At 37.3% G+C, this 23,781-nt stretch overlaps 2 protein-coding genes and 1 pseudogene across 6 annotated transcripts; 2 read left to right on the top strand and 1 right to left on the bottom strand.

Moving 5' to 3' along the window:
• Positions 1 to 182: 182 nt before the first annotated feature.
• Positions 183 to 14,698, bottom strand: LOC132132441 (coiled-coil domain-containing protein 62-like). 3 transcript variants are annotated; one of them, XM_059544810.1, is made up of 15 exons: positions 14,623 to 14,698; positions 14,032 to 14,139; positions 13,919 to 13,959; positions 12,906 to 13,031; positions 12,331 to 12,523; positions 11,087 to 11,253; positions 10,864 to 10,965; positions 10,601 to 10,772; positions 10,312 to 10,428; positions 7,990 to 8,078; positions 3,453 to 3,553; positions 2,230 to 2,757; positions 1,854 to 1,989; positions 899 to 1,105; positions 183 to 788 (listed from the first exon to the last, which is right to left on the bottom strand). In XM_059544810.1, exons 2-15 carry the CDS (start codon positions 14,081 to 14,083, stop codon positions 723 to 725), a joined length of 2,097 nt encoding a protein of 698 aa, XP_059400793.1. In that variant the 5' UTR covers positions 14,084 to 14,139; positions 14,623 to 14,698; the 3' UTR covers positions 183 to 722. The 3 variants fall into 3 exon arrangements, with proteins under 3 accessions (XP_059400793.1, XP_059400795.1, XP_059400796.1); XM_059544812.1 differs by lacking the exons at positions 2,230 to 2,757; positions 14,623 to 14,698 and having other exon boundaries at positions 14,032 to 14,216; XM_059544813.1 differs by lacking the exons at positions 12,331 to 12,523; positions 12,906 to 13,031; positions 13,919 to 13,959; positions 14,032 to 14,139; positions 14,623 to 14,698 and having other exon boundaries at positions 11,065 to 11,187.
• On the top strand, positions 14,655 to 20,985 carry LOC132132442 (density-regulated protein-like). Of its 3 annotated transcripts, none has more exons than XM_059544816.1 (8): positions 14,655 to 14,766; positions 18,096 to 18,206; positions 18,333 to 18,352; positions 18,881 to 18,965; positions 19,218 to 19,337; positions 20,248 to 20,364; positions 20,456 to 20,595; positions 20,683 to 20,985. In XM_059544816.1, exons 2-8 carry the CDS (start codon positions 18,107 to 18,109, stop codon positions 20,725 to 20,727), a joined length of 627 nt encoding a protein of 208 aa, XP_059400799.1. In that variant the 5' UTR covers positions 14,655 to 14,766; positions 18,096 to 18,106; the 3' UTR covers positions 20,728 to 20,985. The 3 variants fall into 3 exon arrangements, with proteins under 3 accessions (XP_059400799.1, XP_059400798.1, XP_059400797.1); XM_059544815.1 differs by having other exon boundaries at positions 14,682 to 14,823; XM_059544814.1 differs by lacking the exon at positions 14,655 to 14,766 and having other exon boundaries at positions 18,074 to 18,206.
• Positions 20,986 to 22,714: 1,729 nt separating this feature from the next.
• On the top strand, positions 22,715 to 23,781 carry LOC132132918 (hydroxycarboxylic acid receptor 3-like; annotated as a pseudogene).

The following is a 23,781-nucleotide window of genomic DNA, read 5'->3' as shown; positions in this document are numbered from 1 at the left end:
CACTGTCAGGTGTTTTTTTTTATATATATATTTAGTCAAAATATTTTTTTTGTAAATAAATAAATGTAATTTTTTTTTTTACAAAACTACTACTTTTTATTTATTATTTTTGTATTAAAAAATACAAATTAACACTAAAATGAGGAAGTCAATCAAAACCACCAATTAAAAGAAACCGATAATGACAGCATGTAAAGAGCTTTATTGTTCTTTTAGATGTCCTGAGATCAGGCAAATATACTGCAATTCAGTGGCTTTTGATAAGGCTGATGGCTCTTTGTCTTTTCTGTGGGAACAAGACTGCATTTCGGATGTAAAAGATGATGATCCAGACAAGAGCCACATCACAGTTCACCAAACAGGTTAGATGACAGTTAAACTGGAATGATAAAAAAACAAAAAAAAAACAACCAGAACCATTGTGTCATCTTGTAGGACAGGTTTATTACTTAAAGAAAGATGTTTATTAATAACACCTGTCTTTACATCGGTCAGAGGAAGTGCTGAAGTGCTTCTGTAGGATTAACTATTAAATGCTCATTTTTTTACGTTTCATAAAAATAGGTTTTGATAAATAAAAAAATAGAATTACAGCATTTGTTAAAAAAAATAATAACTTGTTATCTTCACAAAACTCCTCTTTGGTTGCAAAAAACTGATGTTTTTTTTAAAAGCAGTGAGAGAAGATGATAGTAAACGGGGATTCGCTGCTTCTCATGGTTTTAGGGACCACATGACTTTCTTCCTTGATGCAAACGTGGGCTGCTTTCAATCTGGGAGTCGCTTTGCTTTAGGACAAGAAGAAGAAAATGCCATTTATTTACAGTTTCACCTTGAAGCATAATTTATGCTATGCATTAAACTATTATGCAAATGAGTTTTGTGATGTAATAAGTACCCCGCGTGTTTGGTTATGGGTGGAGGTTTGGGAGTGGCTGCTGTTTTCATAGTTACTTTGGCGGTGACAACCAGCATCACAGTTCATTGGGCTCTGAGGTTCTGTCGGGCTGACATTTTTCTTGGTAGAACTTTCCAAACTTGAAACCATTTCCTGAGACTCAGCCAGCAGACGCTGTAGCCGTGTTGTGGATGAGCTATAGCTCTCCTGCGTGAGATGCAAACATACAGGTAATAAAGTTAGAGGTTGATAACACACAGGGGTTAAATTGGGCAAGGGCCCTGAAAAATGGTGAACCCCACATAACAGATCCCTGATCAGCTTTGGACAAAAATGAATGTTTTCCACCCCTTTCAATATAACTATAAAAAACAATAAAAACTAAAAACTATTTAATTTTGTTTATTGTTTATATTATACTAATGAAATAAATAACTAAATATTAATAATAGGGTAAAAAAAGGTATTTAATAATAATAATAATAATAATAATCTTTATTTTTCTAAAGGACCTTTAAAGTTACTTATCAAAGCACTTTACATAACAAAAAAAAACATCAAACTACAACATATAAGAATTTATGAAAATAAGCAAATAACATTTAAACCACATTAGAATTACAACCAATATAAAAATGTTATAAAAAATTAAGTAAAAGCTATTTTGAAAGATTAAAAAATGTTAAGAGAAATATTAATATTGTTAATCAAATAACTACTTGCTATTTTGTTATTACTGAATTTATAAAAAAACAAATTATAAAAAAAGAAATATTACTATTGAAATGAATGTATATTACTAATGCAATAATACAATTGTACTGTACAAATGAGTATTTAATATAATTGTCAACCTCATCCTTAGTTTACAGAAAAAGATTAATGCAATTCATTTTATTTTTATACAATTTGTATTTGAAAATGCTGGAATTTACTCAATTCAGTGTTGAGCTACCTCATTGCCATGGCAAGCTACATCATTGGCACAGAGTTCAATGCTTAGCATAGAATCAAGTAAACAGACAGAGCTCCGCCTACTTCTGTGTGAGGGGGAGGGGCAATTCAGATTAAGAAGGCTCAGATCTGCAACACTTGAAGAGAAAGTCATGGTTATCATTAGGCCAACAAAATTAGCAGTGTTTTTTGCATGCTCAATCTTAACATATACCTACATACAAATATGCAATATTAAGTGCAATTAATTTTTTATGGTAGAACATAGTAAAACTGAGCTCTCCTTAAATAAACCACCCAAAAAAAGGAACCTATGTACAAACCTATGATCACAACCTAACTCGCAAAGATGTTTTAATAAAGCTAGAGAATCCTACCAAGAGAATCTTGGACTGATATCCACATCGACTACATAGACAGGAGTTCCTGTCTCTGAATCATAGTCAATGACAGCCATTAAATCCACATCAGCTCTAGTGTCAGTATACACTGCCCGACTCTGTGGATCTTCTGATGGGCTGTCAGCGTTATCACAGCAGAGAGAATGGGATGACGGCGCAACACAGTTGTTCGCTCTTTCCTTCATTACCATCTTGGGTGATTCTTGCTCATTGATGTCACACTGGCTAGTTGCACAGCTGTTCGTAATGTTGGCCCCTGAGCAACTTTCCTCTACGGCTGACTGTTCTGTGACTTCATGGTTTGCTGCACTCAAAGCTGCGCTAAAGTCATGCTCAGAGTCAGTCTGCGTTTCCATTTCAACACAAAGATGCTGTGTTAAACCCGATGTGGCATTTCTGCTTGTGCTGTGGCACAGGATGGACATTAGCCCTGTTTCTAGTTCTGTCCCTTCTTGATGATCACTGTATTCTAGCACATGAGTGTCTCCTAAAACAGAATCAGCCCTACGAACACAACAACACACATAACTCAAGATGCCTGGACCAGGGTTATTATCTTAATTAAAACTTAAATAAAAAAATAACTGAAATAGGTTAAGTACTAAAATTACTAACTGGCAATGAATACTAACTAAAACTGAAACAAAAATAAATTAAACCGATATAATAATATAAAAATAATTGAACATATTAAAAACAAAAGCTCACTTAAAATAAAAATTTCTAACTGGAAATGAATAAAAACTAAAACTAAAGCTAAAATAACAATATATTAAACCCAAACAGTAATATTTAAAACAAAGACAAAACTACTATAACAAAATTTTTACAATATTACTAAAAACACTAAATAAATTACTAAAAATAAACCAAATGAAAATGAAAACTGAAAATATAAAAAAACTAATTCAAAATACTAACTGGAAATGAACAAACTAAAACTGAAATAAAAAATATGTTAAACTAAAATAGTAATATTTTTAAAAAGATGATGTAAGAAGTACTATAACACAATTTCTATATATAACAATATTACTAAAAATCTAACTATTAAAATAAATGATAATTCAATATATTAATGAAAACTATAATAGTAAAAGAGAATAATAATAAAATAACACTGGTCTGGACAGAAGTAAATCCAGTGGCTGAAATAAGAAATTACATTTTATAAAACACTACACATTGTAGAAGCCCACCTCTCCCGTGACCTTTGACCCTCATGATGTCGGAGAGACTCTCTGGTGCTCTCCAAGTTCAGCTTTAGCAGCTGGAGGTCATTTTTCTGGTTTTCACACACCTGTCACAAACATATGCATATATCATAACCCTATCAAATCATTTATTATGTGCTGACTTGGTGTGAAGCAAATCCTAACGAATCAGAACATATCTGATGCCTAATGTACAGTAATGTGGACCAGGATAATAGAGAAATATGAAATAGCTCATCATAAGTGCTTGTTACGCATGTTCTATGCAACCCGAAGTGTTTAGAAAGCCAAATCTCAGACGAGCCCCCAAACTGTTACGAACCTTCAGTGAAGAGTCCAGAGGAGGAGAAGGTTTTCAACAACAATTATAATAATAAAACCACTTCGGGTTGAAGAAACAAAGGAAACTGATCTTCTTTACATATGGTGTTTCATTTTACCAATTGAATTAACCCAAAAACATAATAGATACAAACAACTACAACGAGGAAAGAAAGACTGATCTCACCTTAGCAAAATGTTTTACCGCAGCTGAGTATGATGTTAGTGGGTGTTCAAATCAGCAGCATTTTCTTATTGAGGATGGAGTGTTGATATGTAAGTGGGTTCCTCAGGGTGGGACGGCAGAGGATCTGACTGGGGGTTGTGACACTGTTTATCAGGTTGTAGTTCCGGCGGGATGGCGCCAGTACTTGTTGGGGTTAGCGCATGAACATTTGTGGTCGGGTCATCTAGGAATCACAAAAACTTACAATCGTGTGCTCGAGCATTTCTTTTGGCCAGGCATTAAGGCAGATGTAGCACATTATTGCAAAACTTGTGGGACATGCCAAATTGTTGGTAAACCAAACCAGGTCGTGCCTCCTGCCCCACTGCATCCAATTCCGGCTGTTGGTGAACCATTCAAGCATGTTATTGTGGATTGTGTTGGTCCCTTGCCTAGGACTAAGTCCGGGAATCAATTTTTGTTAACTATGATGTGCGTGTCCCCCCGTTTTCCTGAGGCTGTGCCATTAAGGAACATCACCGCTAATGCCATCACGAAATCTCTAATTAAATTCTTTACTACTTTTGGATTGGTTTTACAAACCGACCAAAGTACCAATTTCCTATCTAAAATTTTCCGTCAGACGTTGAAAGCGCTGGGAATTTCACATTCTGTGTCTAGTGCTTATCACCCTGAATCACAAGGTGCAATTGAGCATTGGCATCAGACGCTTAAATCCACGCTAAAGAAATTCTGCTATGATACAGAAAGAGACTGGGATGAAGGTGTGCCGTATGTTCTTTTTGCTGTTCGAAATGCTAAACAAGAGTCTTTGGGGTTCAGTCCGACTGAACTTGTATTCGGACATAGCGTGCGAGGACCACTTAAGGTGTTGAAGGAGCAGTTGGTGTCTGGCTCCTTGCTAATGTATTGGGTTTTGTATCCCAGAACCGAGAGCGGTTGCACTGTGCCACCTCCTTGGCAAAGAGAGCTTTGGCTCAGTCACAAGAATGCATGAAGCAGCGGGTTGACAGAAAAGTGGTTGAACGGCAATTTAAACCAGGTGAACAAGTGTTGGTGTTATTGCCTGTGCTTGGCGCTGCCCTTACTACTCGTTTTTCAAGACCCTATGTGGTGGATAGCAAAGTGTCGGAAACTGATTACATCATTCACACACCTGACCGTAAAAGAAAGAAACGTCTGTGTCACATTAATATGTTGAAGCCCTATTACTCCAGAGATGTGGTTCAGAAAAAGCAGGAAGAAACTCCGGAGACTGTTGCTCCAGGCAACACCATTGCTTCCTTGGTTTGTGATGGGGGGAGCTTGATGATGGGTTAGCAGGGCTTGGTGAAGGTCATCAGGGTGGCAGGTTGCCCAATTCGGAGCTCTTGTCTGACCTAGAGGCATATTTGTCATACCTCTCGTCGGAGAAACGTGATGATGTAATGTTGTTAATAACTTCTCATCTCTCTCTGTTTAGCGATGTGCCGTTCCAGACCACTGTACTACAGCACGATAGCAACATTGGGACAGCGGCCCCAATAAAGCAGCATGCCTATCGTTGTCCACTGTTTAAGAGAGAGATGATGAAAGAGGAAGTCAACTATTTAATACGAAATGGGTTAGCTAGATCTAGTTGTAGCCCATGGAGTTCCCCATGTTTACTTACTCTTAAATCTGATGGTACGCTACAGTTCTGCACAGATTTTCGTAAGGTAAATGCAGGGACAGTCCCAGACTCTTTCCTTTTGCCCAGGATTGAGGACTGCATTGAGAGTATTGGTCCCGCGGAGTACATCACTAAGTTAGATCTACTGAAGGGGTACTGGCAGGTGCCACTAACCCCTCGGGCATCGAATATCTCTGCGTTTGTTACCCCTGATCACTTCATGCAGTATACGGTTATGGCCTTTGGGTTGAGAAATGCACCGGCAATGTTCCAACGCATGATGCGGATGGTATTAGGGACTGTACCAAACTGCAATGTCTACCTAGATGATGTGATAGTGTACACGGACGACTGGACTAGTCACATGTCGATTTTGGCCGAGGTGTTTCAGAGGTTGGCGGTGGCATCACTGACACTACACTTGGCAGGATGAGTTTGGAAAGGCCAACGTGACGTACTTGGGGAAACGGGTGGGCCATGGCCAGGTCTGTCCTGTTGACACCAAGGTTACCGCTGTGCTAGCATATCCAGCCTCCAAGACTAGACGTGAGCTCCATCGTTTTCTTGGTATGACTGGATATTACAGATGTTTTTGCAGAAACTTCTCAGTAGTCATTGTCCCCCTGACTAGTTTATGTAGTCCTGCTGTCCCGTTTGTGTGGACGGACGATTGTCAACATGCTTTTGAAGCAGTGAAATCTCTCCTCTGTTCTGCCCCTGTCCTGGCTGCGCCAAATTTCTTTCTCCCCTTTAAGCTTGAAGTTGATGCGAGTACTACCGGCACTGGTGCTGTGTTGTTGCAGGATGGAGAAGGAGATGTTTGTCATCCGGTTAGCTACTTCTCTGTCAAGTTTAAGAAACATCAACTGAACTACTCTACTATAGAGAAAGAGACCCTCGCATTGCTGCTCGCTTTGCAGCATTTTGAAGTCCATGTTGGTTATAACCCCTCTCCAGTTGTTGTATACAGATCATAACCCTCTGGTTTTCTTGTCTCAAATGTATAACCACAACCAACGACTGATGAGGTGGGCTCTGTTGGTGCAGGGTTACAACTTGGAGATCCATCATAAGAAGGGAGCTGACAATGTGATAGCCGATGCCTTGTCTCGTGGGTGAGGTAACTCAGTCAAACTTTTAGTTTGATTTTATGGAGGGGAGTGTTACGGCCCTTAGGTCATATGTGGGTATACGTGTGTGTGTGTCTGTCTAGATGTACTGCTGTTTTTTTTGTCTTTCACAGGTCCTGTGTGCACACCTGTTTTCAGTTGGCAATTAATTAGAGGAATACCTGTTGGAAATCAGCAGGAGAGCGAGAGCTGGTAAAAAGGGAAGAGAACAGGCAGAAGTGGGTGAAGTGGGTGGAGAGCAGACGTCTAGATGGATACAGCTTCCTAGAGCTGGGTGATACTGAAGGGGCGTTGGTGGAGTTCCTGCAGTAGCTTGAAACAAGTTTGATCCTCGTGTTGGGGGTTTACTCCCTCGGTGGAGAGAGGGTGGTAAAGAGTAATGTGTTTGCTCTTTCTTTCCTCGTTGTAGTTGTTTGTATCTATTATGTTTTTGGGTTAATTAAATTGGTAAAATAAAACACCATATGTACAGAAGATCAGTTTCCTTTGTTTCTTCAACCCGAAGTGGTTTTATTATTATTATTGTTGTTGAAAACCTTCTCCTCCTCTGGACTCTTCACTGGAGGTTCGTAACAGTGCTTAAAATAAGAAAATAATTAATATTTTAAAAAAGCAAAGACATTAAAGCAGGGTTATCATCACTAACTAAAACTATAAAATAAATGTTTGTTACTTGAAATAAATGTTAACTGTTAGTAATATACAGTACATATATACATATATATATGTGTGTGTGTGTGTGTGTGTGTGTGTGTGTGTGTGTGTGTGTGTATTAAAAATGTAAACTTATTTTATTTCAGCTGATTGCCAAGGTAATTTCTAATTTTCTTGAAGTACTAAAATAACTAAATTGAAATAAAAACTACACACACACACACACACACATATATATATATATATATATATATATATATATATATAGTATATACAACAAAATTATTTAGAAAATGTCATCTTTAATTAAAATTAAATGGAAAACTGTAAATATAAAAAACTACAATGGCATCTCAATAATACTAAAGTAGCACTGGGTTATAGCCTGTGGAGCTGTTTTAGAAGAGATTACGACCCTATCAGGGAAGTCATGGAAAAGGAATGAAGGAAGTCTTACAAACATGCTGAAAAACCAGAAAAACTGCTCCGGAAGAACAAATGGAAAGGACAGGGATTTGTAAAAATGAAAACTGGCTGGCATTGGATGATGTAAAGAGAGGGAATTCTGAAAGACAGTACCTGCCGCATACAGAGCAGCTCAGATTCAGCTGGAGATTGTTTTGATCGGGAGAGTTCAAGTAATTCATCCCTCCAGCTTTTATCTTCATCTGGACAACAAACATGACAACTTTCATTAATTTAAAAAAGCATAAATGCTCATGAAAAGATGATAAAATATGTTTTCTGTACCGAACAGTGTTTAAGCATCACTGCTGTTTATTATCAGTGTTTTGATAGTTTTTAACAGATGCAGTCTATGCTTTGTTCTGCAATGTCTGAAGCATGTCTGTGATGCTGTTTAGGTAGGTCACTAGCAATGTTCCCTCTAATTTTTTCCAGAACTGAGCAAATTCTTTTTTTTCTGAGCGCACATTTCAGTACTGTGAGCAATTCGCAACCACACGACCTGCCGAAAATGACCACGAGCCTGCGTTAGCCATAGGGGATTTAAAGAGATGACAGCAAATGCATCAATATGTTTACAAGGTTGATATTTATTCAATAACCTTTATAATGTTTGGACTTTGGGAAGATTTTAATGATGGTGTTTTACCAGTCAGTTTAGTTGAACTTAAAGGATATTTGGTTGATAAGGTTTCAATAAGGTTTAGAGAGGTTATGACTGGTTCACTGGTTATTATGACTGATAATGATATATAAAAAATAAAAGTATCCAAGATGTTTAGTCATTTCTCAGCAGGTACAACATTTAAGTGGAACTTCATTGAAAGAAAAATGCTAATGCTGTGCTTAACAAAAATAGGCCTATTAAATTGACATGGTGTAAATTTTCCTAAATGTAGCCTATATAAACAATTGAATAACTGCAACAAACTAGTGCAACAAACTAGGTTACAAAACGTTTGAATTTCTTTGAGGATGATAGGCCTATCAGGCCTATGAAAGACACATCTCTCCAAAGAACAGCATCTGAAAAACAGGTTAACCAAAAGATTAACATAATTTCTCTTCAAAACACAAAATCATTATTACATTAAACAACTGCAAATATACTAAAACAGAATGAAACTACATGATTCAATGACTAAACATAATTATGTCAAAATGTTGTTGCAGTAATCAAGATCACTTTGATCTATATTGTAGGCCTAATAGGTCTAATTGAAAATATTGGAAATAAATTTCTACCTCAAATCTTCTCTCGCCTGTCTTTGTCCCCTTTCCAGTGGTTGTAGACCTTGTCAAGGTCTATAGGACCCTCTTTTTGCCTTAATTTAATTCTCATCAGTTGGTCCAAATGGAAAACTTCAAGGCGGTTGCGCGATTTTGTCTTAATGGCATTCATTAGGCTGAAACCGCGTTCACAGTCGGCGCTGGATGCTTGGAATGTGCCACAAATGTCAAGAAGTTGTGCCAGATCTGGAAAATGCTCACTTTTCAGCGACCAGGTTACAATCTCAGAAAATGATCTGAGCAGTCCGATTTTCCTTTTTTCATTAACCATGAACTTGAATTCGTTGTATTGTTGACAAATGCGCCCCGGGACCGAATCGTCTGCTTCATGCATAAGCGCTTCAAACTTCTTCGCCAGACTGGTCACGTCATTCAGCCCATGATCAAATTCACCAACTGCATGATCCAACGTGTCCGGCTCAAACGCAGCCCACTCTTTGAGCTCATTTTCAGGGAAGCGGGCATCCAAGTGCTCACAAACTTTATGGACAAACAGAAGAATGTCCCGTGTGTTCACTGCACTCTCACTTTCCAAAACTGCGAGCGCTCGTTTGCCCCAGTGAACTCGCTCTCCTAAATATTGCGCTCGTAGTTTCTGTATTTTCGCTCTGGCAATGCAGTGCCCATCCATGACCGTAAGATTACTGCGCTGTAAGCAGGTGCACAGCTGAGCGAGTTCCTCAAGCACTTCTGCTAGCACAGTGATAGCAAATTTGTACTTGGTGTCGGTTAGTTTTCTATGACAGTATTTCGCAATGGGGTCAGAGTCAGCATCTTTTGCACAGTATTCGGTCAACGCGCTGAAATTTCGCAAAAAAGCGTGCACAGCTTGGTAGCGTGACAGCCAACGCACTTCATTCAACGGTCTAAAAGACAGCGAATCCACTTCTAAAACCTCTGCCATCTCTGTGAATTTGGCTTTCTTCACAGATGATCTGCAAAACATGGAGTATACTGTCCGGAGTAGCGTTTCTACCTCTTTCATTATAGGGACATCTTTCCATGCGTCATCGATTCCTAAGTCCTACCTATGGGCCACGCAGTGTTGTTCAGTCAGGTGCGGTACCTGACGCTTCAGTAAAGCAGCCACTCCTTTATGTCTGCCTAACATGACAGAAGCGTTTGAAACGTGCAGTAGTGGCATACTCATCATCTGAAGTTCAACAGCAGTGATGTCTTTCCTCAACAGCTGGTTTTCCTGCTTTAAGCGGATGAGCTCTTCTCTCTGGTTATTGTTCTCAATGGTTTTCTCCTGAAGCTCAGCTGCAAAGAAATAAACATGCATCCTGATGAATCCAGCATGAATTCATTCATACTACAAACATTAATACTATTAAGAATGCACTTTGTTTAACACTTGCCAAGATATTTTCAAACCTACTATACAGTGTTTGATTTCGGACGCAACGAGAGATTGTGAGATAACACTGTCTACCTTTCAGTTGTGTGTTTTCATGTCTGCTCTCTCTGAAACAGTGTTTGTGTTTCTCCATTTCCCGCAGCATTTTGCTCTCACGTGTTCGCAGCTCTTCAAGTGATTTCTCTAGTTCACACAAATGACTGGACAGCTCTAAAATTTGATTGGTGGCCTCAATCACGTCTCTATCCTGATAAAGAAAAACAAGCACTTATATTAATGTGTCTGAATGAACAGGATTTAAGATAATAGATGTGCGCATGAGTGTGAGTCTCTGCTACCTTCAGTTTAAGCATGGAGCTGACCTCCACCTCGCGCACCTGCAGCTGTCCCAGCTGTGATGACAGCATCATGACCGTGGAGTCCAGACTCTGGTTCCTCTCCTATGAATAAACAAAATATATAATACATTATAATACAATTTATCGAGTACTACTATCATAAGATGTGGGAAGATATGGATATAGGCCATAATTTCCGACCTAAAAACAAATTTGACTTCACCTCCAAGTCGTGCTCATGTCTGGAGATGTTCATCTGTCTGCGGCTCAGCTCGTGAAGCTGCTGTTGGGAGCTGTTGAGCTCTCTGTACACATCTTTCTTTCTCGTTTCCGACACCTTTGTCTGCTTACTGAGAGCTCTGATCACTTCATTACGCTTCTCCAGCTCATCTGAGGAAACATGAGCAGTCAAATAAAATTAATTACCATTACCATTCACAAGTTTGAGATCAGTAAGACTTTTTAAATAATTTTAATCAGCATGGGTTAACCATTAACATTCACAAAAATATTAGCACAGCTGAAATGTTTCTTGAGCAGTAAATCAGTATATTAGAATGATTTCTGAAGGATCATGTGACATTGAAGACTGGAGTAATGCTGAAAATTCAGCTTTGATCAAAGGAATAAAATAGATTTTACAATATATACAAATAAAAAAATTATTTGTAATTATAATAATATTTCACAATTTGACTGTTTTTACTGTATTTTGGATCAAAAATGCAGCCTTGGTTAGCAGAAGAGACTGTAGATCTAATTTCTCTTAGATTTAAAGAATTGAATTTCTGCCACTTTGAATTTCCTGCCACTTTGAATCAGAAAAGTTCACAGCTCAAAATGATCCAGGACACTTTTTAAAACATATTCATTTACTGAAGCTGTAAATGTAGAAAATTAGCAATGCTATAAAATTACTGCAGTACACTTTAAGTGTTTACATTTAAGGGGGAATACAGAATTCTTAAAGGTATAGTAGCAAAAACAACCTAATTAAAAATAAAAGAATGGAAATTGGTCATATAAAACTCAATCATTTTGCTTCAATCTGGAGAATTTGTATTAGATTTTGGGATACTACTGAATTACCTCTTATTTTTTATATTTTTAGTTTTCATTTTAGTTAAGCATATTACGCTAAAATAATAGTAATTCTGTTGTGTTTTTGCTTTAACTTAAACTTATTTCAGTTAGTTTTTCCTGTTTTGCTTTATTTCAGCTTTATTTCAATGTACAAAAATGCTTTTAATAGTGTTTGTTTCATTTATTTAAAATTAAAAAATTAAATTTATGCATTTAGCAGACGCTTTTATCCAAAGTGACTTACATTGCATTCAGGCTAACAATTTTTCCTACCATGTGTTCCCCGGGATTCGAACTCCCAACCTTGCGCTTGCTAACACAATGCTCTACCACTTGAGCTACTGGAACACATTTAATCCCGCTCTAGTCTGGAGTCACTCTCACCCTCCAGTCGGGCACATCTCTGTTCCAGGATCAGCACTCTTTGACGGTCCTGTTCCCAGGACAGCAGCTGCTTGTGATGGGCTGCTGCCATAGTATTGAGCTCCTGGTCATGGTCCTTCAGTTCTGCTATGAGAAGCTGCAGCTCCAGCCGCTGCCTCTGGATAGTGGAGACCTCCAATCCATTAACTGGGCTCTAGTAACATCACAAAAATGGGCCAATACTTAGTATGCACTCCTAGTGAGTATTGAAGCTGATTTCTGCTGATGAAATTGCAAACTATTTTCTTCAGTACATTTTTCTTCATTTGACTCAATCTCTTACACCTGGTCTTCATTCATCATACCTGGTCCATCATACCTGGTAAAATCCCCTACAGATGTAATACTAAATTTCTCCAAATGTGTTCTCATGAAGAAAAAACTAATGTAAATCTTAAAATGGCCTGAGAGTAATTATCAGCAAAGTTTCATTTTTGGTTGAAGTATTCCCTTTAAAATGAAATTACATTCCATAAAACTATTAAATTCCAGGAATTAATATTGTAAATCAATTCAGGCTATTTCAAACGTGTTACCTGAAAATCCTGCATTAATGAGAAAGAGGACATCGGTTTTGAGAGGTCATGCAGACTCAGTGATCTGTTTTCATCTCTGAGTTTGGTGGAAGAAACATCTGGGTTCTCTTTAGCAGCAAAAACATTCTGAAGGATCGAGTATTATAAAATCAGAATCAAATCTTTTATACACCGATAAGTGTAAAGATGAATTTGACATAAAAATCTTAAAATGGCTTAAAACCCATCTCTAACATCTTTATTTGACCCTCTAACTTTAGCACTCACTATTCTAATTCTATTCTTTAAAAAAAAATAAAAAAATAAAAATCGAAATACCTTTCTAATCTTTTTGTTTTCTATTTTCTTTTCATTTATTATACAATTATAAAAAAAGACCTCTAACATTAGCTTGCTCTATTCTTTTTCTATTCTGTTTTCTTTTTATTATATTATTTAAAAGCCCTTGCTATCTGTACTGCGTTTAATCTAACTGAGACTTGTTATAGCACCTATATATCATTGCTCTTTTATTGTTTTTGATTGCTTCCATTGTCCTCATTTGTAAGCCGCTTTGGATAAAAGCATCTGCTAAATGACTAAATGTAAATGTCAATATAACTGCTCAACCTAAAAACAAGGTTAAAACAAATACAAAGGATCATGAACAAATTACAGTATAGATATAATCTACATGCAATATTTACAAACATAAATGCAAAACAATACACTTTTAAAGTGAAATTAGTATTTAATATGTTTAAAGAGAAAGTGCAAGATTTACAATAAAAGTGTGTATGTGGGGGGGGGCATTACTTTTTGTTTATTTTTAAGGATTATTTTAATAAGATTAGATATCAGTCAGAGTTCTAGCCACTACTCATCATTATTTCATCTATTTTCCATATTTTAGGACCGTCATAAACCATCATAAGTATGAAATAAAACAAATGGAATGGAATAATACGGTGCCTAAAAATGTTTAGTAAATAAATACACATATAAATACTAAATAATTACAACAACAGACCAACCTTTTTTACAGGAGTACTGTGCCAGGGCTCCACTGGAGATCCTGTAAATGTATAAATTGATGCAAATTTGAGGGATTTCTAATATTTATTCATGTTTGCATGATGTTCATCACCTTTTGATATCGAAAAACTTCCAGGAGTTTTGGAGTTCCATCTTTCCTCCATCTCATCTCACAAATGTCTGCACTAGCAGACAAGATTTCATATTACATCTAACTTCACTTTAAATGGAGAAAAAAAACCGCAGCGTCAACATCACAGCGATGCACAATTTCAATATCTTGTTATCGGTGCCTGATTATGAACATAGACTGTATAATTATAACACACAGTTTAGTTTGTTTTTAAAGATGCATCATTTAAGTAACAAGACACTCGGGGTTAATACAACAACAAGAACAACAATAAATGCAATATAAACATCCTAAATCCTAATACAAATTATAATAATAATAATAAAAGAAAAGTGAAATGTATGTGGCAAGAAGCGGGTGATTATTTTCGCAATTCTCAAACTGCGTGTTATGATCCGCGCTTAACGGACTGTGCAACGCGATGCCTGGTTTAAAATATCCGTTCAAAAATCATTTTATTCATATTCTTTTAATTAAAATAAATCATATGTTTTATATAAAAGCCATATTACATAAATTAAAATTGTTTATTCAATATTACTTAAAAATCTTTCATCGTGAAGTACGTACGTAATACGGCAACGGCGTAAACACCAATCGTGCTTTGCCTCAGAGAGGCGTTGTCAGGACCCACAGCCAAATCAGAGTGAGTGAAGGTGTGCTGAGCAATAGAGGAACTCTTTCACCCTTTGAGGATCATCTGCACGAGTTAATGTAATAATGATCAAGGTGTTACTCAAAAGCAAGTTGTACTGAGATTATATTGACGGGGTATGTATGAGCTGGAGCGCGTGGCTGCTGTAGCAGAGCAGAGATTAGCAGTGCTGGCTAATGAATGGGTGCTCAATGGATGCATTATCATTGTGCGCAGGCTACTAGATTCAAGTCACTGTCAGTGACTCTAGAAGACTTTTAAACTATATTTGAATGCATTTATTAGTGTTATAACAAGAATCTTTGTTTCAGACCCATTGCATCTTGTTTTAACGTAACGTTAGTGGTTATTATCTATCAAACCCCATTAGGGTGAAGCTGGTAGGATAATTTATGTATTTACATGCATTTAAATGCATAATTTGTGATTTTTATGTACCAAAACAGCACATTTTGAGAGTCTAGGTAATTTAAAAGATTATTAAAAAAAATAAATTCCCCACGGTTGATAAATAGTGAAGAAGTAACATGTGGAAGGTTTCTCCTGTCAGATGGGCCTTTTGTATTTTCCGGACTATAAGTCGCACTTTTTTCATAGTTTGGCTGGTCCTGCAACTTATAGTCAGGTGCGATTTATTTATCTAAATTAATTTGACATGAACCGAGAGAAATGAACCAAGAGAAAACATTACCGTCTACAGCCGCCAGAGGGCGCTCTATGCTGCTCAGTGCTCCTGTAGTCTACCACTGAGCAGCATAGAGCGCCCTCTCGCGGCTGTAGACGGTAATGTTTTCTCTTGGTTCTTGGTTCTAAATTATGGAAGCACATGGGTAGCGATATTCAATTTGCAATGTAATATGCAAAATGACAATGCAATATGTAAAATGACAATGCATTTCTGTATTTACATTTACATTTTCCAATACATTTGTGCAACGTTTGGTGCTGAAGGTTGAGCGATTCGACCAATCAGATGAAAGGAGCGTTTCAGCGCCACCCACAAGTGCGAATGTAATATTGAAGTTATAAACCGAAATGATCAAAACGTACACGGACCAACCGTCTTGTCCATGTTCTCTCACTTGAATCCTCTTCTTGAGATTTGAGTCTCTGACCTTCTGCAAGCCCCGCCTTGTTCACGCAGTGATTGACATGGCGCGAGGGGGCGGACACGTGATCGGCTCGGAATGCATTTTCAATGTGCACATTGAATTTTACTACATTCATTGCGGGACACTGAATGGAAATGCAATCGTAAGTGTCTTGACTATGAGTGTTAATGCATTTAAGAAAAATAGCATTTAAATGATAATTTTGCCACAGTTTTTGCTTGAACATGTTATACATATCTAATCATTTCTGTAATACATTTTCATTTTAATTTTGCAACTTATAAAGCGTTAAAATTAGTATTCATTTTACATATTAAAACTGGTGTATGAAATGCCAAATAAATTATGTAATTTCATTTTCATTTTGCACCAAACGTTACGCGACTTATACTCAGGTGCGACTTATAGTCCGAAAAATACAGTAATTGGATAGATCTTTGGTTATGACATTTAACTTTCAATACGATAATTTATGCCTGATGTATAGTTAGCTGTTATAGATTTTGAGTGTACAGTCGTGGCCAAAATTTTTGAGAATTACATAAATATTAGTTTTCAAAAAGTTTGCTGCTAAACTGCTTTTAGATCTTTGTTTCGGTGATGTACTGAAATATTATTACAAGCACTTCATACGTTTCAAAGGCTTTTATCGACAATTACATGACATTTATGCAAAGAGTCAGTATTTGCAGTGTTGGCCCTTCTTTTTCAGGACCTCTGCAATTCGACTGGGCATGCTCTCAATCAACTTCTGGGCCAAATCCTGACTGATAGCAACCCATTCTTTCACTTCTTGGAGTTTGTCAGAATTAGTGGGTTTTTGTTTGTCCACCCGCCTCTTGAGGATTGACCACAAGTTCTCAATGGGATTAAGATCTGGGGAGTTTCAAGGCCATGGACCCAAAATTTCAACATTCTGGTCCCCGAGCCACTTAGTTATCACTTTTGCCTTATGGCACGGTGCTCCATCGTGCTGGAAAATGCATTGTTCTTCACCAAACTGTTGTTGGATTGTTGGAAGACGTTGCTGTTGGAGGGTGTTTTGGTACCATTCTTTATTCATGGCTGTGTTTTTGGGCAGAATTGTGAGTGAGCCCACTCCCTTGGATGAGAAGGAACCCCACACATGAATGGTGTCAGGATGCTTTACTGTTGGCATGACACAGGACTGATGGTAGCGCTCACCTTTTCTTCTCCGGACAAGCCTTTTTCCAGATGCCCCAAACAATCGGAAAGGGGCTTCATCGGATAATATGACTTCCTCAGCAGTCCTCAGCAGTCCATTCACTATACTTTCTGCAGAAGATCAATCTGTCCCTGATGTTTTTTTTTGGAGAGAAGTGGCTTCTTTGCTGCCCTTCTTGACACCAGGCCATCTTCCAAAAGTCTTGGCCTCACTGTGCGTGCAGATGCGCTCACACCTGCCTGCTGCCATTCCTGAGCAAGCTCCGAACTCCGATCCCGCAGCTGAATCCTCTTTAGGAGACCATCCTGGCGCTTGCTGGACTTTCTTGGACGCCCTGAAGCCTTCTTTACAAGAATTGAACCTCTTTCCTTAAAGTTCTTGATGATCCTATAAATTGTTGATTTAGGTGCAATCTTAGTAGCCACAATATCCTTGCCTGTAAAGCCATTTTTATGCAACGCAATGATGGCTGCAAGCGTTTCTTTGCAGGTCACCATGGTTAACAATGGAAGAACAATGATTTCAAGCATCACCCTCCTTTTAACATGTCAAGTCTGCCATTCTAACCCAATCAGCCTGACATAATGATCTCCAGCCTTGTACTCGTCAACATTCTCACCTGAGTTAACAAGACGATTACTGAAATGATCTCAGCAGATCCTTTAATGACAGCAATGAAATGCAGTGGAAAGGTTTTTTTGGGATTAAGTTAATTTTCATGGCAAAGAAGGACTATGCAATTCATCTGATCACTCTTCATAACATTCTGGAGTATATGCAAATTGCTATTATAAAAACTTAAGCAGCAACTTTTCCAATTTCCAATATTTATGTAACTCTCAAAACTTTTGGCCACGACTAACTAGTTTCAGACAGACCATATTTCTGTATGCTTAAAGAAGGCACCATATTTGTTTTCCAATTCTTGCAATCTAAGCATTTTACTCTAGGTTTGTGTGATTTTAATATGTTTTGTAAATGCACTTTTTTTTCTTGCATGTTAGCTTAGAATTCAAGGGTTGGTTTCTGTGCATCAGTTGGTTGTGTTATATTGTCAGTCTAAAATAACCCATCTTTATGACTTGTGTAGATCCATGTAATATGGCTACTACTGAGAATGCAGAGTTGGGTTCACCAGAAAATAAAGTGGATCGTGCCGACCCAGATGCAAAATACCCACTAAAAGTTCTCTATTGTGGAGGTGAGAAAAAAAAAACTCAATGCACTGCAAATGCTAACTGTAATATGTCAATTAAATGTTGTGTTAATGGTTATTTTGGTTCACAGTCATGTAAGACTTAACATTTCTGTCTTCTTTTACTTGCAGTGTGTTCTCTGCCAATAGAGGTGAGTACATCACATATTAAAAGAATAGTTCACCCAAAAATGAAGATTTGCTGAAAATTGACTAACCCTCAGGCCATCCCAGATGTAGATGAATTTTTCTTGATCTGAATGTAGCATTCCATCACTTGCTCAACAACGGATCTTCTGCAGTGAATGGGTGCCGTCAGAATGAGAGTCCAAACAGCTGATAAAAACATCACAATAATCCACATCACTCCAGTTCATCAGTTAATGTCTTGAGAAGTGAAAAACTGCTTCTGCTTGCTTTGCTCCATAATAATGCTTCCTCCATTGGAAACGGTAATCTAGTCTGAATCAGGAGAGAAATATGAACAAACAAAAACCGTCCTAAAGATATGAAATGTCAGTGTATTTTGATGTAAGAGGGCAGTGGATCGACTTTTTCACTGTCTTCACAATTTCAAGCAATTTTTTAATTCTGGGTGATGTATTCCTTAAATTATTACATATTCAGTTGGTAGAAAGTGAATAAATATGAACTGAAATGTTTCTGCTTTGCTCTGCTAGTACTGTGAGTACATGCCTGAGCTGACCAAATGCAAACAGTGGCTTGAGAAGAATTTTCCTGATGTGTTTGCTAAATTGACTCTTGGTAAGTAAATTTTCTTTCATAGCAACTTTGAAGATGTCAATATCTCATATTAAGTCACGAGAAGAGTTTTTTTGCTTGCTTATTTTATTTTTGCCTCCATAGCTTTGACTCTTGTAGGATTGTTTGAGTGTCTTTTTCATATTTGACACTGAAACGGGCAGAATATTTGGTCTGTACCATTATGACATGCACTGCTGTTTGAGTTTTTTCAGAAGTTTTCTCACTGATGTCATTGATGTTGTGTAAGTACAGCACCCAGGCAGGAAACTACTGGAGGAGGAGGAGGAGGAGGGGGAAGAGGTGGAGGTGGTGGTGGTGGTGGAGAGGTGCCCCCTGCAGGAGAGGAAGAGGAGAAGAAGAAACAGAAGAGAGGTCAAATATTTTTCTTTTATATGTAACGTCTATAAACAGGTTTTGCAGCGGTGGTGCATGTAGCATATTCCACACCACATCCCAAATTTTTTCTGTCTAACTTTTTTGTCTTAACTTTTTTGTCTTAAAGGGAAAGTTCACTGATTTTCAACCAGCTTTGTAGTATTACAATGTCGGTGGTATAAACAAATGATCAATGTGTATTATTTTTATTCATGTTACCTGCACCAAGGTTTGCTCCCTGTTTATTCATCACCAGAACGCATCATACAGCAAACTTTTGACAGTGTCAGGGCTTTTGTGAAAACTACAGATAATAAATCCCCCTTTTTAATCTGTTTATGGTTAATCTGATCATAAGGGAGTTAAGTTTTCCTACCATTCTTTTTTTCTGTCTTTTCTATAGCACCGTTTTTTTTTTTTTTTTTCTTTGATAAATGTGTTTCTACTGCATAGACAACTTTTCTTAAAACCCCATCTCGCAATCAGTAAATTATCCCTTTAACTGTCCAGTTAAAACATTACAATTAAGTTACAGCTAAAGGAGTGTATTTTGGTTTTATGCCCTTGATTATTAATATGACCTTCGTTTACAGGCTACTTTAATATCTTGATTTTTATGTCAAGATTAATATCAGTTATTTTAGCATTATTCATATATTAATATAGTATTTATTAATATTTTCAATTAGTCTTTATTTTTATGTTTTTAGATTCAATTTCAGTTTTATTAATTTTCTTGTCATTTTATTAATTTTTTATTTAGTTTATTTCTATATATATATATATATATATATATATATTCAGTTACTGAAAATGTTTAGTTTTTTACCAACAAAAAACACTTGTCTACTTTTTGAGTTTGTCTGCCTATAAACTTAAAATAGAATATAATTTTTCCCCTTTGCAGGTGGAAGAGGTCAAATCAAACAGAAGAAGAAGACCGTCCCGCAAAAAGTCACAATCGCGAAAATCCCAAGAGCTAAAAAGAAATACGTCACAAGGGTGTGTGGCCTGGCCACTTTCGGTAAGGCTCTGATTGTGGGTACAAGACTGATGTTTGTCATCTGTATTTTCACCCTGTGGTAACTTTGCTGTCATTGTGTGGTCCACATCAGACATTGATCTCAAAGAGGCTCAGAGGTTCTTTGCTCAGAAATTCTCTTGCGGTGCCTCAGTGACAGCAGAAGACGAAATCATCATTCAGGGAGACTTTACAGATGACATCATGGACGTCATCCAGGAAAAGTGGCCTGAGGTAAGCAAACATCCCAGATTCAGCTGCAAAACTCGACCAGAAGAACCTTTTTCAAAGCCGTTTTTGACATATTCTTTAACCCCACAGGTGGATGACGACAGCATCGACGATCTTGGAGAGGTCAAAAAGTGAAACCCAATATGCACTTTTACTGAAATGGATGCGACATGACACAGCAAACCTGGCCAAATGTACACATTGACATAAAGCCCTTTTATATCTATTTTATTTACTGTATAGAATTTCCGTGGACTTTGCTTCATCTTTGGGGTTTTTCAGTTCTTGATAGATGCTTTGTCTCTTGGTTGCCAAAGGTCTGGAATGATGTGACTTAAAAGCATTACACACATGCAAACAATAGACTAATAAATTTCAGTCTCATTCAACGCACATTTGTGGTGTATTGTTTCTTTTATCACTGCCTCCAACGCAACACTGCAGCTTTTAGTTTGATGATTTACAAATGCATCATGAAAGGGTAATATCTAAAAGCAAATCATTTACTCACGCTCATATCGTTCTATACAAACCCATGTCTCTTTATTTATTCTGCAAAACACAAGATAATTTAATGATTATCCATTTGGGTGAATTCAATACAACGTCAGTGCGATTTGGAATTAAGAACCAAAAGTTGTTAGCAGAAATATCAGTTTTGGTGAAAATCAACCTATTGACACCATACTACAGTAAAATCCCTCTCCTGTGCTTCAGTCCTTATTCAAGTCCAGTAGGTGGTGAAAATGCATCTTTTATGCTTGCTGTCTGCCAATAAAATGCCAGAACAAAAATATTTCTACAAAAATATATCTATTCAGTTAAAATGCATCCATAATCAAAGTTATAACACACAAAATCTTTACATCTTCTGCTTCTCCAAAGCCACCAGCTGAAGGTTGTGTACAGCAGCAGTTTTAAGACTCCTGCTGATTTGATTCATCCCCACACTCCTGCTCGGTCTGACGGACTCTCAAGTCCTCTGGTGCCAATTTATTCACTATGTCCTCCATGGGGAGCAGGTCTTTCAGCGCAATGGCCCCTAGATGCTGGAACTCTCCCCCCTGCAACTCCATGAGATTTCCTGCCTTCCCATCTTTACAAGTTACCAAGAAGCATTTGTTTACAAAGATACAGAAATGTTCTGATTAAAAATTGTGCTTAATTTTTCTTCTGCTTGCGTTCTTGGATCTCTAATATCACTGTCATTTACTTTCCATTCTAGATATTGTGAAGCTTTATTTTTTATTTTTTGGGTTTGTTAAAGGCATTGTATGTATGTACATTATCATTATTATTATTAAATTAGGTACATTAAAAAAAAAATATATATATATATATAATTAAACCAGATATGAGAGATCAGGTGGGGTCAGTTGTATAGCAAATTATTCTGTCCACTGCTGTTACCTGCAAAATCAAAAGAACACAATCTATATTTTGCAGGAATAAAAACAAGATAATTTTATTTGCACTGACACACTCATGACAAAAATGTCAGCAATGGCCCCAAAACAATTCAGTAGCATATTATAACATGAAAAACGTTGTCCTCATTAGTATAAAATATTTAACAAATATATTATTTCAACATAAATATAAAAAATGTAAATATAAATAAAATATATTGCAGGAGAAAAGTTAAAGGTACATTTGTAAAGAATGGTTGTGTAAATTGTGATAGTATTTATTAATTTAATATCAGCTTGTTTTATACAATTAAAAATGATGCTTTTCCATTAAAAAATTTGCTTACTTGAGTTGATATTTATATATATTTTATTAATCATAAAAGTATCTTTCCTTTTAAGCAGAATATGATGATTTTGAATTAAAATATAATCTGAACATTTTTTTCTGAGTATCACATTAGAAACAAAACATGCAAACTCATGTTCAACAAAAACAAAAAGTTCTCTGTTAATTGTATTGTTCACTTTTTCATTGTTTGCTCATATGCCCAAGTGTAAAGTATCCTTCCTGTAATCACTTTAATGGTGCTTTTGGAGAGTCCCAAGTTGCAGAGCAATGCGATTATTTAATTCATAGGAGGCACAAATGCCTCCTGAGACCATTTACCCATCACACCTGGGGTTTTTTGTTGTCCATGTGCATGCTTACAGCTACACCGTTTGCATGTGAGCAAACATCTTAAGAACACGTCTCTTAGGAATCAACGCCATATGAGTCGAAACAGTGAAAAGATCTGAAGTTCGCTGACTTTTGTCTAATTTCACAACAGCACCATAATGATGAACAACTCCTCAATGTGCTGCACTTATGAAACGCCAATGCTGGACCAATACCTTCCCCCTGTAATGTTCACGGAGTTCATATTGGGCCTTATTGGGAACGTTCTCGCCCTCTCTATGTTTTTCTTCCACAGGGAAACCTGGAAGCCCAATTCTATTTATCTTGCCCATCTGGCTCTGGCGGACTCATTGGTCATTTTCTGCCTTCCTTTTAGGGCTGACTACTACTACCGCAGGGGGAAGGACTGGGTCTACGGAGATGCTTTCTGCCGTATTTTGCTGTTTCTTTTGGCCACCAACAGAGCTGGCGGTATATTCTTCCTCACCGCAGTCGCTGTAGACCGATACCTTAAGATCGTCAACCCTCTCAACCGCATCAACCGAATGGGTCTGACCTACGCCCTGTGGGTCTCTGTTGGTCTGTGGGGTCTCATCATAGCTATGACTGTCTAGCTCCTAACAGATGAGCATTTCTACTATCTTAACAACCACACGCAGTGCGAGAGCTTCAACATCTGCTTTGGGAATAATTCACGGTTCACCTGGCACAACGTATTCTATGTTATCCAGTTCTTTTTGCCCACGGTCATTGTAATCTATTGCACCACCTGCATAACGTGGCAGTTGAAGAATAAGACAGTGGACACACAGGGCAAAATCAAAAGAGCCGTGCAGTTTATCTTAGCAGTGGCCGCGGTTTTCATTATATGTTTCTTCCCAAGCAACATCTCTCGTATCGCCATGTACGTCCTGAAACTCTGGTATAACGAGTGTCACTATTTCCGTGAGGCAAATTACGCATTTAAAAACCAGTGTCTGCTTTACCTACTTCAACAGCGTGCTCAATCCCATCGTCTATTACTTCTCAAGCCCTGCATTCAGCAGATCTTTCAGGAAAATCTACATGAGACTTCTAGGAAAGAAAATTGAGGAATAA

This window comes from Carassius carassius, chromosome 49 (genome assembly GCF_963082965.1).
Source record: "Carassius carassius chromosome 49, fCarCar2.1, whole genome shotgun sequence".
NCBI lineage: Eukaryota > Metazoa > Chordata > Actinopteri > Cypriniformes > Cyprinidae > Carassius > Carassius carassius.
This window is presented reverse-complemented; position numbering and strand designations above follow the sequence as displayed.

Excerpts from the sequence above, each read along its gene's own strand:
- LOC132132441 (XM_059544810.1), bottom strand. The coding sequence starts at position 14,083 with ATGGAGGAAAGATGGAACTCCAAAACTCCTGGAAGTTTTTCGATATCA. Across the intron at positions 3,554-7,989 it reads AGCTGCTCTGTATGCGGCAG|GTGTGTGAAAACCAGAAAAA; the intron begins GTACTGTCTTTC and ends TGTTTGTGACAG. Across the intron at positions 1,990-2,229 it reads ATCAGTCCAAGATTCTCTTG|TGTTGCAGATCTGAGCCTTC; the intron begins GTAGGATTCTCT and ends TTTCTCTTCAAG.
- LOC132132442 (XM_059544814.1), top strand. The coding sequence starts at position 18,083 with ATGACTTGTGTAGATCCATGTAATATGGCTACTACTGAGAATGCAGAG. Across the intron at positions 18,207-18,332 it reads AAAAGTTCTCTATTGTGGAG|TGTGTTCTCTGCCAATAGAG; the intron begins GTGAGAAAAAAA and ends TTTTACTTGCAG. Across the intron at positions 18,353-18,880 it reads TGTGTTCTCTGCCAATAGAG|TACTGTGAGTACATGCCTGA; the intron begins GTGAGTACATCA and ends TTGCTCTGCTAG.